Raw genomic sequence first — 17,134 nt, 5'->3', positions numbered from 1 at the left:
CCAGGGAAGAGCGCAATGATGGTGCCAACTTGGGCCAGTGAAGCAACGTCCTCCACAACTAGACTGAAGAACAAAACGACAGCAGCTTGTCTGTTCCCCTTCCCCCAATTCCCCAGCGCTGTTCCCATCTCCCCAATTCCCCAATTAAAAAAAAATCTTTAAAAAAAAGCATATTATAATATATAATATGACGTTTTTCTAAGAAAGATGCATATCTTTATTCCTATCCATATCTATATGGAAAGATTTGGAAAAGTATTTGCTCAAGTGTTAATAGTGATTTTAATTGAGAGAGAGAAATATAAGGGCTTTTATTTGCTTTCTAATTTCTCAACATTTATTGCTGTCATGGTAATTATTTTTTTATTTTAAAAAAGCAGACAGTAAAATAAATACTTTTACATTCAATTCATTGTAAAATAGAGACTCTTTAATTTCATATCACTTTATCATTTCTTTTAGTTTTCAAACCATGAGGCCATGCTTTTTCCCAATTCATGTAATTTTGAGTGGTAAGTGCTTTTTAATTCGTGCTGGTATTTATAAATCTAATCCTTTTTTGTTTACCTTATTCTTTAGGTCATTGTGTCAATGAGTGTAGCATTTGCTCAACAAACTGAACTGTCTAGAATATCTGGGGGAAAAGAAGATGCAACATCATCGAAACAAGCACATGCTCTCTGTCAGCAAGAACAACATTTAAATGAAGTGAAATTACCACAGGGTCAAGATGATTCTCAGACTTTTGAGACAACAGACATGAAATTTAAAGAAGAATTTAAACCACTTAGCAAAGAGTTAGGAGAAGATGGAGAGGAAGTTCTGTTATCAAATAATGATAATCTTAATGATATACTGGAATCAGAGGACCGAGAACTGACTATTTCAGAAGAACTGTTCTGCCGAGATAAAACATGTATAGCCAGAGAATCTGTAAGTATGCCTCTTTAAATAGAAAAACAGAAAATTGTGACTTCCTTCACTCTAAAAAATATTAGTAGTAATGTCACTTAATGGAGAAGGAAAGTATCAAATTCATTGTTGACTTATGATTCACATTATGAATGTGTTTTATCACTTGTAACATATGAATAGATGACTTAATATTATTATTAAATAAAACAGGCCTAGTTCATAGTATTCTTATTTGTTTTACACACATTATGCCTGGTAACAATCCTGTCATTAGGTTATACCTATATTAATTTTTGTTTTAGTTCAAGATTAAATATACTACAATTTAGCAATATGTATTTTACTTATTTAATATGTAATTTACTTAATTTAATATAATTAAAGGAAATAGCACCTTTTTGAGTGATTATAATTTAAAGAATTTTAGTCTGTATATACTAAATCTTTTTCTTTACTTATTAATGAAGGATCAATTCTGTGTCTGTATCTTAGCAGTTTGTGCCTTTAACAGAAAATGATCAATTCTGCCTCTTTTTAAATTATCTAAATTCAAATTTTGATTAATGTTTAGGATACGTTATGTCTTGTTGAAGGCATAGTCAAATAAAATTTTCAACTCTTTATATAGTGCAAAACTTGAGAGGTATTCATGAAAGCCTCTTTAATTTACCAGCAACTATTCAAGGGAGAATGAATCGTTTAAGTAGTAGCTCTTCAGGAATTGAAGTACAGTACTTGTAGAAACCCATTAAGGAGTTGACTTCTTATGAGTATGAGAAAGCGTAATATAAAACTTTTATTTCCAAGTAAAATTTATTGAAGATTGTTTCTTATCAAGCTGTTCTCTAGTACTGTGATGTCTACTGCATAATATAAATTAAATAGGTGAAGTTTTTCATGTTTCATAACTTTAATTTTAAAATATAAGTATTACATTTATATTATTTCCCCATCATAAAATGTCAAGAGGAATAATGGCATTTTAGCTTCATTAAGAGTAAAAGGGATCTTGAGTATCTTTATTATTCACCTCCCTTAAAATTAGATTACATCTAAACTGATACATAGCTATTTTGCTTTTGGACAATAACATGTATAATGATAATAAACTAACTTCACCTTGATTTGGAATTATAATAAAGACATATATTTTTTAAAATTATTTATAATGGAATAAAAAAAATTAGGTGCTTTGTGGGGTTACTAGTAGAATTGCTTTCATATTTATTTAAAATATCGATGCTGACAGATTTCTACAAAATGTGTTATGGTTGAATTTTTTTTTAACTATAGATCCATGATGAAATTTTGGTGTCAAGCATGGATGCTTCTAGACAGCTAATGTTAAATGAAGAACAGTTGGAAGATATGAGGCAGGAACTTGTACGACAATACGAAGAACATCAACAGGCAACAGAGCTGTTAAGGCAGGCACACATGCGCCAGATGGAGAGACAGCGAGAAGACCAGGAACAGCTACAAGAGGAGATTAAGAGACTGAATAGACAATTAGCCCAGGTATGGGCCTTAGAGTTCCTTTTCTACCCAATTAAAATAGTAATATTTTTTATATAGACTCTTTTTAAAAAGTCAGAATTATTACCAAGATCTGAATAAATACAAATATTTAACATCAGGAACAGACTTCACCAGCACAACAGCTTAGGTCTTGTTAGGGAAATCTGACTCAGCATTGGAAGGCATTGTCTTCCTACCATTTTATTTATTTTTATAGGCACTGGAAAGGGGCTACAAGGTTCTTTGTTTTCTTTTGTTTTTTAATCATTCCATTGACCATACGGGGCAAAAACATTGATAATTTTGGGAATTTTTTGTGCTGATGTGTAATTGATGTTCACTTTTCCCATATTCATTTATAGTTTTTGTGAGTCCGCCAAGGTTTACCTTTATCTATCTTTAATCTATCTTTTAAATCATCAATGGAAATCTGAAGTAGTATGTTTCTGGAACTTTCTCCAGGGAAACATCTCTTCTTGATTTGAGGAATGCAAATTTACATAACGTTCTTATCCCTTTCTTGACTAAATTTACATATTCTTTGGTATTTGGGAGCTGGATTCTTACCAATTGCTGTATATAATATACCCACAAAATCATTGCAGAAAAGCAAGAAATATTTATGTAAAAGTTCTCATTAAAGCATTCAACTTAATTTTGGAAACTTAAGCTAAAAGGAGAATTAAGAAATAGGGAATTCTTGAAATATGTTCTTTCAAATATAGAATAATAGGGAAATCGGGAGTTGACATAAATCATTTGGAAAAATTAATTTTGCTTTTCTTCATCGCATTTTGTGAATTTAAACTTCTGAATTTTCAATGCAAAATTGGTATATAAAATAATATTGAGGTGCACAAAACCTGAATTATTTATGCTTAATTAGCTTTTTTGTTTGTTTCAGATTTTGCATTGAACTTTATATATGCTTTTAACCCCTTATCTTGGGATATGAATCATCAGTATGACTAGGATCTCTTGGTCCCAAGGGATTAAAAGACATATGCTTAATATTTCTGCCTTTTTCTTCTATCACAAACAATATTCTCTCATGACCTTTTTTCTTATTTAGAGATCCTCAATAGATAATGAAAACCTGGTATCAGAGAGAGAGAGGGTGCTTTTAGAGGAGCTGGAAGCACTAAAGCAGCTGTCTCTAGCTGGAAGAGAGAAGCTGTGTTGTGAGCTGCGCCACAGCAGTACGCAAACACAGGTAGTATGGACTTTGCCCCACTTAGGAGCAATGCGTCAACAATGCCGTAGGATCTGTTTGTCTTTGTTGGTATTGTGAAACGTATTTTATAGGTATTGAGCTTAAAATATTTGTGATTGCTTACATGTAAGGTAGGTGGAGCCAAGATGCCTTACATTCCATTAAGGTAATTTGAATCCAACATTGCTGTGCCAGCAACTATTTCCTCATCAAGGAGCAACCTAACAAACTTCATTGTCGCACTATAGCATGCAGTGGCTTGAACCCATTAAAATTTTTTTCATGTGTGCACTAAAGTCTTTTATCTTTTTTTGATAATGCTAATCTCTTGATAACATGTAGTTAAATATTATTTCATACAGTATTTTGCATGCCGAGGTTTCTGTTTCACCTCGTAACAATATAGATGAATGACATGCTCTTTCCAAGATGACAGGTTTTCTTTCTGTCTTGTCCTCTCTACCTTTACACAAACTTAAACAGGATGAAAATGAAAACGAAGGGGAAGTTGAGGAACAGACCTTCAAAGAAAAGGAATTGGACAGAAAACTTGAAGATGTGCCTCCTGATATTCTGTCCAATGAGAGGTATACAGAATGTGTATTTTTTTTAGCACAAAATTAAAATAGTTGTTTCAGTGTTATTAACTGTATTCGTCCTTATTTTTATCTTTGACATTTATTTATATATTATACTGTGTATGTAAAGATTAACAGTTTTTGGTCATTTAAATAGACAAACAAGTATTTAAAAAAATTTTTATATAAAGTAATTTTTAAACAGGTACTAATCAAATACTTAGTAAATCTTAAGGCATTATTTGGTTATTGAACCTTTCTTGACTAATTTTCTTTTATTCATATGCCATTTTATGACACAGTTATACTTATGATTTTATTTCTTCACTGTATAGACATATATTCAGTATAAGCTACCCCCTAGTTTGTTTACGATGAGAAAAAAATTAACTGTGATAGTCCACGTGTAGCTTCTTTCATGCATTTACTGCATAACAGATGAGAACTGTGAATCGATGTCTCAGTATTATAGAGGAATAAATTGATGATTCTATGTTAACAAAACTTTACTTGGATTTTGTAGAGGTTAGTATAAAAATGGAAAAGATTAAATGAGAACAGTTATCCCACATTAATATTAAGGACTTTACGCACAATATTTTAAAATTTGTTTAAATGAAAATAGCGTCTTTACTTTTAAATTAAAACTACTAACTTAATTTCCTCCTTTTCCAATCTCTGTGACTGTCGCCCCTCTGTGTCCTCCTGACCTCCCTTCCTCAGCTTGCAGGGAGGAATGTGGCCCCTAAGATTTTGGCTTCCCCACTGGATCATCAGTATGGAGCACAGTCAATATGGGACTCAAACAAGAAAGACAGTGTATGAAAATTAGAGTTACCATGGCAATATAAAATAAACAATGTTTATTTTATATGATTTATCTCACTTAGGTATATTTTTTAAATTATACAGTGTTGAATTATTAGCAATTTTTACAGTGAGTGCTGATAAATTAGTAACCATTTATTTCTTTATACCATCATATTTTAATCATTTCTTTTATGTAGAAACATTTTCAAATTCTGGTCCTGAAGTGTTTGGGGCTTAAACAAAATCTCAGGAAAAGTTAAAGAAATAAAACCCTTGACTTAACAATTACTAACTAAATTATTTAGAGTTTTATTTTTAATATCCTTATGTAAGTAGAGAACTTGATCTAGGTGCAAAAATAGAACTGCCTCTTTCACTTGACAAATACTGAAGGAAAACGTCTGCATTTATTACCCTGTCTTAAAATAGTTATGTCATGTGCCTGTGAAACAGATACTCTTAAGCCTGGTGTTGGTGATGTCTCACACTATGAAACTCAGAGAGGAAACTGTAAAAGCAGAGGACCGTTACCATGAAAGTCCCTTCTTATGTCTGTGTGTATTAAAGTGTGCCACTGTAGTTAGTACCTTTGTTGAATTAATCTGTTAGGACAAGAGAGTTGTTTAGTTGTTCAGAAAGAAGGTTAATCGGATAATTTTCTAAATCACCATTTGTGGAATTCTGTTTCTTGACATGGAAAGATGTTTGTGTTAAGCAAAAAAGAAAGCTTACAAAATACTTTGTCTGTGATAATCCCATTTTTGTTTTTAGAATATATATATATATATATATATATATATATATATATATATTTATGAGAGAGATGGGAGAGATGGGGATGTCTAGAAGGATAGGCATTAAAATGTTAATAGTGATTATCTCTGAGTGCTGAGATATTTGGTGGGTGGTTAGCAGTATTTCCTAATTATTTAAAAATAAGAATGTATTATTTCTCTTCTAAAAAAAAGAGACACCGTTAATTTTATTTTGTTCAAAATAGGTTCCTTCCACTGGTTGAAATGAGCGTGGTATATGTAACTTAAGAAGTTTCTGTCTCTGGATCAGATACAATGGCCTATGATATTCCCTCTGGTATTAGCATATAGTGAAATTGCACAGTAGACCTTTTTAAAAACAGGTCTCTGCCAGGTTTTGTAATTTAATCACATAGATCGTTGCCATTAAGTTATAGAAATGCACATTTTTTTCTGTAGGAATTTTTAAATTATATTTTAAAATATATTGTTTGACACACAAAGAAATTAAATGTAAAACATATATGAAGAACCAAGAATGGTATTACCAGTTCAGTAACTTGCATATGCTTGGGATGGGGACTGACTGGCACACGTTTTAAAACTTAACTTTTGCATCTCCTTAAAAATTTTTTTTAATCTGGAAACTTTTAAATTTATAAAATAAATGAAGAACAAAAAGCACTTCAGTGTAGGTGCTGTTCCATATTATTTTAACAGAGATGATCACATGATATTTTATCTTCAAGTCAGATATTTTGTGCATTTTTTTTGTGGGGCATAAGCAAAGTGTTTACTTTAAAAAGATTAAACATTTTCATAAATATTATTTTATCTTTACAGGTATGCACTCCAAAAAGCTAATAACAGACTTCTGAAGATCCTCTTAGAAGTCGTAAAGACTACAGCAGCTGTTGAAGAAACAATTGGTCGCCATGTCCTTGGTATTCTGGATAGATCTAGTAAAGGCCAGTTATCTTCCAGCCTGATTTGGAGGTCAGAGGCAGAGGCACCTCTAAAGTCACATGTCCATGAGGAACACACTGGAGGTACTAGTTTTATATGCTGTTGACACTATCATCATTTTCAATAAATCTTGGAGTTTAAAGTAGTTTGCTATATGTTGAAAATACGGAAGAGAATATATTAAAGCATTTTCCAACAGAAGACCTCCAAACACAAATACATTAGAGCCACTCTTCTCAAAACACCATTATTGTACAGCATTTGCAAGTGGGTGTCTTAGAGTTGTCATTACATATACTCAGGGTTACTACTGTGCTACATAAACCGGAGGCTATTTAATTTCTCCACCGATAAAAGTTTCATATCACCACTAGGACTCTTACCAATATCTACGAGGTATAGGCAACATCCTGGCACCACCCTGTAAATTAAGGAAAGATTAGAAATAAAGAGCTTTTAATACTCAGACATCAGTTTCACATACCTGTTGAGATGCTTAGAAGAAAGTTTTTATAAGAAGTCCAAGTTTTGAACCTGTCTTTGGACTATCCTCTGCTAGGTCCTTTCTTCCTTTTGGAAAAATGGAAAAGCATGACAGAATGTATGGACCTGGAGATTAGGTCTTAACCTGACTTAGCCATCTTCCTAACTGTCTTCTTCCAGCTGTGTGGGGGCTGGGCTCTTTGAATTTCTTACTTTCACATTGCTGAACTCCAGTTTCCTGTCTTTTCAGTGCTTTGATCCTTAGGAGAGGAAATCAGGAAGTCACAAGGGGAGAAAGTTTTTGTCAGATGGAGAAAGATAGGGTCTGTCTGGCACTAGTGTCAGAAGATCCAACCCAGACTTCACTACCATTCCACACCCAAGCACTTCTTTCAATTGGAAGCCAGCATCCTAAAAATGCCACTTTATGCAATTTGTGAGAGCTTTCTGTTTGTTAAGTTGCAGGTGGAAAAATGACAAGAAATTACCCCATTTACAGAAGGTTTGCCTAATTCCAAGTTGGCCAGTAGCATGTTTCTAAGTGCAGAAAAAAGCTAGATTTGGAAATTTAAGTAAAATGAATTTAAAAACACTTCAGTCAAGTTCAAAGATAATTTTAAAAATTGCTTTTAATTAAAGTAGGACCTGAAATATTATATCTTAAACTTCTTCCAAATTCATTCTTTTCAAACTTTGTTAGAAGTTTTTTCAAACTAACTTTACTCTCCCTTAAGCTCTCAGTCAAGGGCTGTTTTATTTCTGCATATGAATCTTGATGTATATCAAAGAATTAAGTACTAGTTTTTTTGGTCTCATTGTGAGAGTGTTTATCAAATTATACTTTTTTAAAAACAAGTATTTCAGAAATTGGTTTCACTTAACCATCAGCCGGGGCAGGGGACGGTTGCTGGTCTATGGTAAGACCTAAACCATATTCAAAACACACTGAGGAATGTTCTGTAGATTACAGAAATATGTTGTGCCCTTTTTGTTAGCAGTTCTCTTAGACCTTTCTCAAAGTGGTTGCTGAAGTGCTCAGCAAACAACATACCTTAAAAGACAGCAAACTCACTTCGAGTGTGATGTCCCCATAGTTATAAGAAGGATTAAATTGGTAATTTAATGCAAGCACAGAGGACTATCTTTATGTTCATTTTCTGTGAGAAGGCAGACCTAAAGGGACATCTGGTCTACTCCTACTTCCTTGCATGGTTACATCTAAACTCCCCATTATGAGTTAAATATGTCTACGTCCTGCTTTAAGACACTCAATAATAGAGTAGTAGTTTTGAAGTTATAAGCAGTTCAGTTCTACAGACATTTATTGAGCAGTTTCTCTGTGCTCTGTGCTTTATAACATTTCACAGTCCAGTGATGTAGGCACTGAGATTTTAATTCAAGGCAAGATAAAGTCACAATACTTAATATTTTATTTAAAACTACCTTATGTATATTTGAATCAATTAAGCCTTTAAAATTTAATTGTTTAACTCTTAACTGATTCTGAAAGAACAATATTAAGATACAAGAGAAAAAATTAAATCCAGTTAAGTAATACAGTATATAGAATATTGTAGCAGAGATGAGAATTTGCTGTTATTAGTGTCATTGATTGTAATGTGCACTTACCTTTTAACTACTCTTTGTTTTTGTGTTTAACAGTGGTATGCTAGCTTTACTAATAAAATTAGGATGACTATTAATATCATTTGGGGAACACTTATCAGATCCATATTGCATCTTGAAGGAAATATTGAATTAATAGAATTTATAATTTAAAACTTGGAATTTTCTCAAACTTTAAAGAAAATACTGACTTTAAAATAGTGACACTGTGTTTCATATGTAAGAATATTTTCTGACGTTCCTTCATATTCTTGATGCATTATTGTAAAAACTAAAATAAACTTTTGAAATCTTTGTTTTATCTTATTTAATATAACAGGAAAAGCTCATTCTTAATCTGATTATGAAGCAACTTCCACTTTTCAGTTTTTATATATGACTTTGTGTTGTACATAGCCCTTGTAATCTATTTTCAGCTTCAAGTCTGAACTTGTTTAGATTTTAAGCATGTATGGACTTGTTAACTCTCTAAAAAAACAAATAACTGATTTGTTAATGTTTGCTTCCTCATAAGAGTAACCTAGTTTATGAAATCGAAGGGACATTTTGAGCCAATGTGAAACCACTTGAACTTGAGTGAATATTAGACTAGTTAATAAAAATGGGTCCCCCAGGATGTGTTGAAAGAAAATTTCCTTGAGGCCTGCACTGTGGTGGTTCACCAGTAGAATGCATTCCTCTCTCTTCAGCAGCCAAGGATTGAATCTCATTTTCTACAGCTTCCTTTGGGAGCAGTGCAGTGTTATAGAAAGAATGCTGGATTAGTAATTAGAAGGCCTTTGATTCTTGTTCTAGCTAACTGTGACCTTAAACAAATCTCATAGTCTCCCAGGGTCTCGGCTGAGTTTTTTCATCTGTCGGGCAGGAGAGTCAGACTAGAGTCCGTGGTTTCCAGTTGGAGCCCTAGAGAGCTTCAGGCCATTGGGGTACAGGAATGCTCTCTCTTGTATCACCTGCCCTGCTTCAGCCTGAGAAGCTTATTGTTATCTATGTGGGATGAACATGCTGTGGTCCATGAAATAAATAACTAAAGGACTTTTGAATAACCATTATTTGCTATTTTTAAGACACAGGCCTAAGTGATTCACCAATCTGAAATCATGATTCTAAACACCAAACTGACCATTCTGAGATTTCTGTTGGCATGTTATGAAGTTGTCCTGTCGATTTATGTTATTCTCTGATTCCCCTCCCAAAACTAGTTATTATAAATAAAGTGCAGATTTGATGTCTTTCTTATTCCTTTATTTCATTGGAATAAACAAAAAAAGTTGTTTCTTTATTGGAACATACTCAGATTATTTTTGTTTGTTTATATCTTCAAAATGTTATTAATAAAATACATTAAGCTAGTTGATATCTTCATTTTTTTCTAGGTACTTTAATATCTATTTTGTTCTTTAGCCATTTAAAAAAATTAACATTCAGTGGCCTTTTATGAGCCATTTTGTTTTATATATTCTCTGTATTTTGTGCTTGAGATTTGCTCCCATGTAATACACAGTATCTTCAATCTTTTCCTCACCATTAACTCCTTCTCTATGAACATGCTAATATGTTCATAATACTAAAAGAAAAAAAAAGCCGCATGTTGGTTTTTCTCATCTTTGCTTCCCCAGCTCAAGGGAAACGTTGACAGACTAGATGAGAGATTAGACTGGCTCGTGCCTCCACCAGCTTTGATTTCTGTTCCTATGGTAGCAAAGCTGCTCGCTCAGACGACAGCAGTGACCTCCCAGTTGTCAAATCCAATAGCATCTTCTCAGTCCCTGTCCTATTTGACTTTTTAGACAAATAACATTATTGGAATCTCGACCTTTTTACAACATTCTCTTCTTGCCTGGAATAGCTCCTGTCTTCTCTGATATTTTTTTACGCAGGTTTCATTAGCTTATGTATACAGAGGCTCCAACTTTCTTTGTCCTCCTTCTCACTAAATACTGCTCCTAAACAAATGTATCCATTTCCAAGGTTTTGACTCTCCCCTTTCTACAAATGATTTTAATAAATAGCTCTTCTTCTCTTGTCTGACTGTCAAAGTCAATGTTTATTCCTTGTGCTTTGAAAATTAGTTTCCTGTGCTATTAATGTGTTAACTTGTATAGTTACTAACAAGAAATATATACTACGTGTAATAAAAGAATAGGTAATTCCAGTTCAGGAAATTTCCTTGTTGGGTTGTAGGATGCTGCCATGGATGGATACTGTATTTCATGGCAGCAATGAATAACCTATGCCTTTATTTCAATTCATACACTTCCAAAGCTTACCATCTGCCCACATAAACTCAATTTTCTCTACATAAGAAATAAGAATAATGTGGATGCGTAAGTCCGTAGTTACATTAGAACTGCTCATTAGTCTACCTCTTTCCACTATACCTCTTGCAAAAATAGCAAACTGCAAATGATCTCAGTCACCGTTACTCCCACCCAGAGCAGGTGATGCTGCCCAGTGTAGTGTCAGAAATCAGAGGGGCTGCTCCACACAAAATCAAGTACTTCTGTCCTTTCATACACCTGGACCATCCCCTGCACAATGTTTTACTTTTCATGTGGAGGTTTATGTGTTTGTTTTCTCATTACACTATATGTAAAGTCCTTGAGGCTGGGATGCAGATCTTGTCATTTAAGTGCCTCCATTACTCAGTAAACCCTATGTGGTGGGTACTTATTAAATATCTGTTGGAAGTTATTTTAAAAGTTTAATCAAAGAAAAAATGCTCAGTAGCCCAAATATTAATTTCTGCAAAGCCCTATAGCATAACATCCTTATTTTTATCTATTTGGTTATGAAATAATGTTCTGTATTTGTCAATTTTATTGATTTTGTTGCAGTGTTATCAAAAGACTTTGTAGCCTCAATGATTTCAAGTTTTAATTGGATTTTATTTTGTAACCGTCTTTAGTTAACTATAATTGATTTATGCCTTTAAATACTGTTATTGTAGTTACAGATGAATCCCTACCCTCTTATTCTGGAAGTGATATGCCAAGAAATGACGGTAGCATGTGGTCAAAAGTAACTGAGGAAGGAACGGAGCTGTCACAGCGGCTTGTAAGGAGTGGTTTTGCTGGAACTGAAATAGATCCTGAAAATGAAGAACTTATGCTGACTATTAGCTCTCGACTACAAGCAGCAGTTGAAAAACTCCTGGAAGCCATAAGTGAAACTAGTAGTCAGGTAACCTCCTTTTATTGGTAATATATACTGAGTTTGAAGTTAAGTTTTCTTTAAAGCCAGGGAACCAACTACATGTTTACTCTCTACTGTACCACAGAAATTTAGACTCCCCTGTAATAATCGGTTGTTTTTGTGATGACCTGATGACACTGATATCAGCAGTCTTCTGTTAAGGTGGTAAAGGTTCACATAATATGCTGATGGACAGTTCTGGTTCTAAAATTCACTGTTGTTTTAATTTTCAGATTTTTCTAGACTCTTACATGTTACTTTTTTTAACACCAAAAGAAATTTTTAACTTCACCATTGTATGAAATATTCCACTATGATATATGTAATTTATTTGAAGGAATATTGTAAGGTATTCCTAAAACAAACTATATTCTCTAGTATGTCATAACACTATTACAATATGATAAATCAGACATACAATTCCTTTACATGATTTTTACATCCTTTTCACAAATATGAATAGATTACTTCACTGTACAGACTATCTCTTGTTAGAAAATTAGAGTGTGGGACACTTTCTGCAGTAAAGTACTGTTTTTATAGAAATTTTATTTATTTATTTATTTATTTATTTTAGCTGAGCCACCCTGCCACCTGTTGGCAGCTCAGCGGCAGCTCAGCTCGGGCTGGGCATCGAACTGCTGTTGCTCAGAGCTCTCACTCTTGAGCGAGCTCTTAACCAACTGAGCCACTCAGCTAGCCCTTTATAGGAATTTTTGAACCATTGTGCGTATAACTTAAATTGCAGTTTTCTCCGTCTATAAAATGTTTATACCTTACATGATAATTATCTCTTAAGTTACTTTATGCAGAATTTTAAAATTATTTGCTGCTTTAAAATTAAGAAATTCACTTATTTATTTTAAAAATATTGAACTTAAAACAACTGTAGAATCATAGCTGTTGTGTTAATCAAATGGGTGCTTCATTGATTGTCATTAGCTGCAAGGCCAGTATTAACATTTTCATTGATATCTTTATTGAGAGTATTCTAGATCCAAGTGTATTTCAAACAGAAGTTATGAATTTTAATAATTCCCTGTGATCTCTAGTTTCTGATAACTGGTTTTCATTAATGCTACTTTTTTTCTCTATGATATTATGCTGTAAGTATGGTTTTTGCAACAGCAGTGACTGTTGGGTGTAACACATTTGACAATGTTAACGTATTTTGTGTTTTAATGCCAGGTTCATTTACTTTCAGGTTAAGTTAGTGATTACAGGCCATTCTTAAGTCATCTGCTGGTTATTGACACTTGAAATAATTCATTAATCACCTAATATTTGGCTAGTTCAACATTATCAACTCATTATTCTTTTTTTCTGTCTTGGTAACTTGCTATTGGTATTTAATAAAGAAGGCATTACCAAGACAACATACATTTCCAGTGAAATAATTGTCCTCTGAATAGTCTTCTGATATGACAACCAGAGCTTTCCCCAGGTTCATTCTTTATAGGGAGATAGTCTAAATTATTTTCTTTGGTGGAGCATGGACTGTATCTTTAAGAGCAAAAGAATCCTGAAATTATCCCACTTTGGGGTGAGAATTCACTCCTTAGCCAGGGGAATATACCATAATCATCATATTTCTGCTGTTAAACTTCTGGATTGCATCTTGATTGACTGGCCAAACTGAGGGATTCATATTAAGTTAAGTAGTAAGTTATATAACAAGAAATTGCAATCTTTGGGCAATTCTTTTCTTTCTGAAGCTTTCTGTCACAGCAGGTACAAAATGATCGAAAAGCTTTTGCTTCAGTAACTCAGAAGTTTCCTTGAGCATCACAAAGAACTAAAAGAAGTGTAGTGTTTCTGCAAACTCAAATCTTTGTATTTGCCAATATACAGTAGATTGGCAGTAGGTATAGTTGTTGACGCAAACAACGATAGTGGTCTTATTTTTAACTAAAACCACAGTGAGTTATTTTCAATGCCAGCATCCTAAGTGCTAGTAAGGAAATGGCATCAATAAAAACCAGCTTCATTTATGTTACTAATTTAACAAGACATTAAATTATACTCTTGGATCAAAGAATTTTAATCTTCACTGTATTCTTCTTCAGCTTTGGGTTCAGTAGACTTATACTTAAGTTTAAACATTGAAATTATGAATGCTATGCCATGTGAAATTCCATAGCTACTATAAGAAAATACACATTTTCTACTAAGATTTACTATTTGTAAAAGTCTTTACTTTTCTAATTAGCATAAGCTCTGGATTGGCTTTCCTCTAAGAAATCTTAGGCAGAAGCTGCTTTAACTCTACTAAGTCAGCTGTTGCTTTTCAGCACTTTTAAAGCTCGAATGCATATACATCATAATTATCCCTCTTATTCTATATAAGTTGTGTAGAATAAATGACCCTATGCTGATTTTGTACATGATCCTGCTTTCTTTGGCTTGTTTCAGTCATATTAGTACTTAATTCTGTGATTTGTACTTTCATACCATGAAAGCAACTTTAATATTTTTCCCCTTCTGGCCGCTATCACATATTTTTGACCTGGATCTGGAGCATTGCGAATACTATTGCTCCTACTTGATACCATTGTAAGTTATGGACAGTGTAGTTAATGCACTATAACCCTTGTTGTTTTGAAAGTGATCAGTGGTTGAACTCGTTCGTAACACTGCCAGCAGGCAGGTATGTCAGATCCACCTGGAGCAGTCAGTTTCCCAGGCCAAGATCACAGCCCCTCACATCTATCTGCTCATATGGCCAGGTGGTGAGGTACAATAAGAACCCGAGCATGGCAGTTTTCAGGTTCTTCTCAATTTGTTAAACATTAAAGCAGCAATATGTTAATTAACTGTTACTACATTGTTTTAGTTTAAATATCACTGAACAGATCACACAAAAACATTGCCTAAGCTGTTCTCAGAGTGCTGTCTCTAAACTAGTGATATCAGCATCATTGAGGATTTGTTCTAAATGTGAATTCTTAGTCCCTGACCCAGACCTACTGAATGGCGGACCCCACAACCTGTGTCTTAACAAGTCCTGTCGGTAATTCTGATACACACTAATATTTGAGAACCACTGATCTAGAGATTATTAGAATGATGTTCATATTATTCTAGCAGAATTTTGAAGTGTTCTAATATCCGTTATATAAAAGGTTGAAGTAATTGTTGATATTTGTTATAAAAATTAGATATTTCTTAGGTGAATTATATTTTTAAGGCAGTGGGAATAGGAGCTTTGTAAAACTCTTTTAACCTACATTAAGTTCAATTACTACTCTTCCATGAATAGATGTTTAAACCCATTGACTTCTTCAGAATATTCTCATTAATAACAGTTTTGAACCTGATGAATATTTTTAACAGTTAGTTAGATTGATACAAAATAATGTGTAATTATCTTTGTGAAATAACTGGTATTCCATTTTCCTTTTAATGTGTCATTATTTAGTTCTTCATAATGGGACATTTCCCTTTTACCTTTTTTTTTTTTTTAACTTACTGAGAAACAGTGCTATAATTGTACTTGCAGTAAAAGAGAAATTCATGTAAACAGCTCTGCACAGGATACCCTGAGATTAGAAAAGAGAACAGCATCTGGCAGTTTGGGGTAAATAGGGACCAAGTAAAGCTTATGGGAGGGTTTGTTGCTTGAGATGAGTCATTCGTTCATCAGATTTATTGAGCATCTACTATATAAACAATTGCTATTCTACATACTGGAAGTCCAGCAGTGAACAAAATGGACAAAGTCCTTGCTTTCATAGAGGTTACAATTTAATGGTGCAGACCAACAATAAATAAATATATAGTAAGTTGGATGGTGATACCTACTATGAAGAAAAATAAAACAGTGGGAGATAGAGCATGACGGGGATAGGGGACATTTTATATAGGGAAATTAGGGAAGGCCTCTGTGATAAAGTGATGTACAAGCATATTCCTTAAGGAAGTATAGGAGGCAGCCATGGGCACAGTAGGTAAGTAGGAGAAGACTGTTCCAGGCAAATAAATAGCAGATATAAAGGCCCTGGGGTGGTGGTTTGCTTTTTTTTGTGGCTGACAAAGAGACCAGGGCAGCTAGAGCAAGGAGAGTGGGGAACGTGTGGGAGATGAGGTTAGCGCGACATCCAGCAACCAGATCACATGGAGCCTGGGATTTAATTCTTAATGAGATGTGCAGTCATTGGGTACAATTTTATTTTGAAATAATTTTAGACTGATAGAAAAGCTGCAAAAATAATATAGAGTTCCCATGTACCCGTCACTCAACTTCCAGTAATGTTAACATCTTGCATAACCATACTATAATTATCAAAACTAACAAAACTGGTACAGTACCCTTAACTACAAACCATTTGGATTTGACCAGTTTTTCCACTAATGTCCTTTTTCTATTTTAGAACATGTTCCAGGATCCCACATAGCACTTTGTCTTCTTTGTCTTCTCCAATCTCTGACAGTTTCTGAGGCTTTCGTTGTTTTTCATGACCTTGACACTTGAAAATGACTGGCCATTTATTTTGTAGACTATCCTTGAATTTAGATTTGTCTGATATTTTCTCATGATTACATGAAGCTTATGCATTTTTTAAAATATCAGAGATGTAATGTGTTCTCTCAGTGTATCTTATCAGAGGACACATAATGTCAATGTCTTATTACTGTAGATGGTAATCTTTGCTTTTTTGCTTTTGTTTGCAAAGGCGAGTTAGAGGGTGCTTTTGACATTACTGAAAATACCTACATACATACAGAAATATATCTGCCATGCATGGACCAATGATGAGATTGTGCCATGAACTAAAGAGTATAATTTATCCAATTCTGGGCATTAGGGACACACACACATACATACACACCCAGACACCTCTATATAGATATATATGTTCAAGTCTTCCTTTAATGAACCTTTAACGTGTTACAGGACACTAACACACAAACAATTATGACCATTTGAAGATAAACTTAAAAAAAAATTTTTTTTTAAAGATTTTTATTGGGGAATTGGGGGATAGGAACAGTGCTAGGGAATTGGGGAACAGACAAGTTGCTGTCCTTTTGTTCTTCAGTCTAGTTGTGGAGGACGTTACTTCAATGGCCCAAGT

General features: G+C 33.6%; 1 protein-coding gene across 1 annotated transcript in view; it reads left to right on the top strand.

Annotated features, from left to right (window-relative positions):
* Positions 1-17,134, top strand: part of AKAP9 (A-kinase anchoring protein 9) — a 158,071-nt gene that overhangs the window by 72,824 nt on the left and 68,113 nt on the right. The window contains exons 12-18 of the mRNA XM_019634580.1: positions 580-933; positions 2,209-2,433; positions 3,506-3,646; positions 4,130-4,233; positions 4,948-5,043; positions 6,633-6,838; positions 11,815-12,047. Of these exons, the coding sequence (XP_019490125.1) occupies positions 580-933; positions 2,209-2,433; positions 3,506-3,646; positions 4,130-4,233; positions 4,948-5,043; positions 6,633-6,838; positions 11,815-12,047 (1,359 nt within the window). The remainder of the gene's footprint in view (positions 1-579; positions 934-2,208; positions 2,434-3,505; positions 3,647-4,129; positions 4,234-4,947; positions 5,044-6,632; positions 6,839-11,814; positions 12,048-17,134) is intronic.

This window comes from Hipposideros armiger, unplaced genomic scaffold (assembly GCF_001890085.2).
Source record: "Hipposideros armiger isolate ML-2016 unplaced genomic scaffold, ASM189008v1 scaffold_1749, whole genome shotgun sequence".
NCBI lineage: Eukaryota > Metazoa > Chordata > Mammalia > Chiroptera > Hipposideridae > Hipposideros > Hipposideros armiger.
This window is presented reverse-complemented; position numbering and strand designations above follow the sequence as displayed.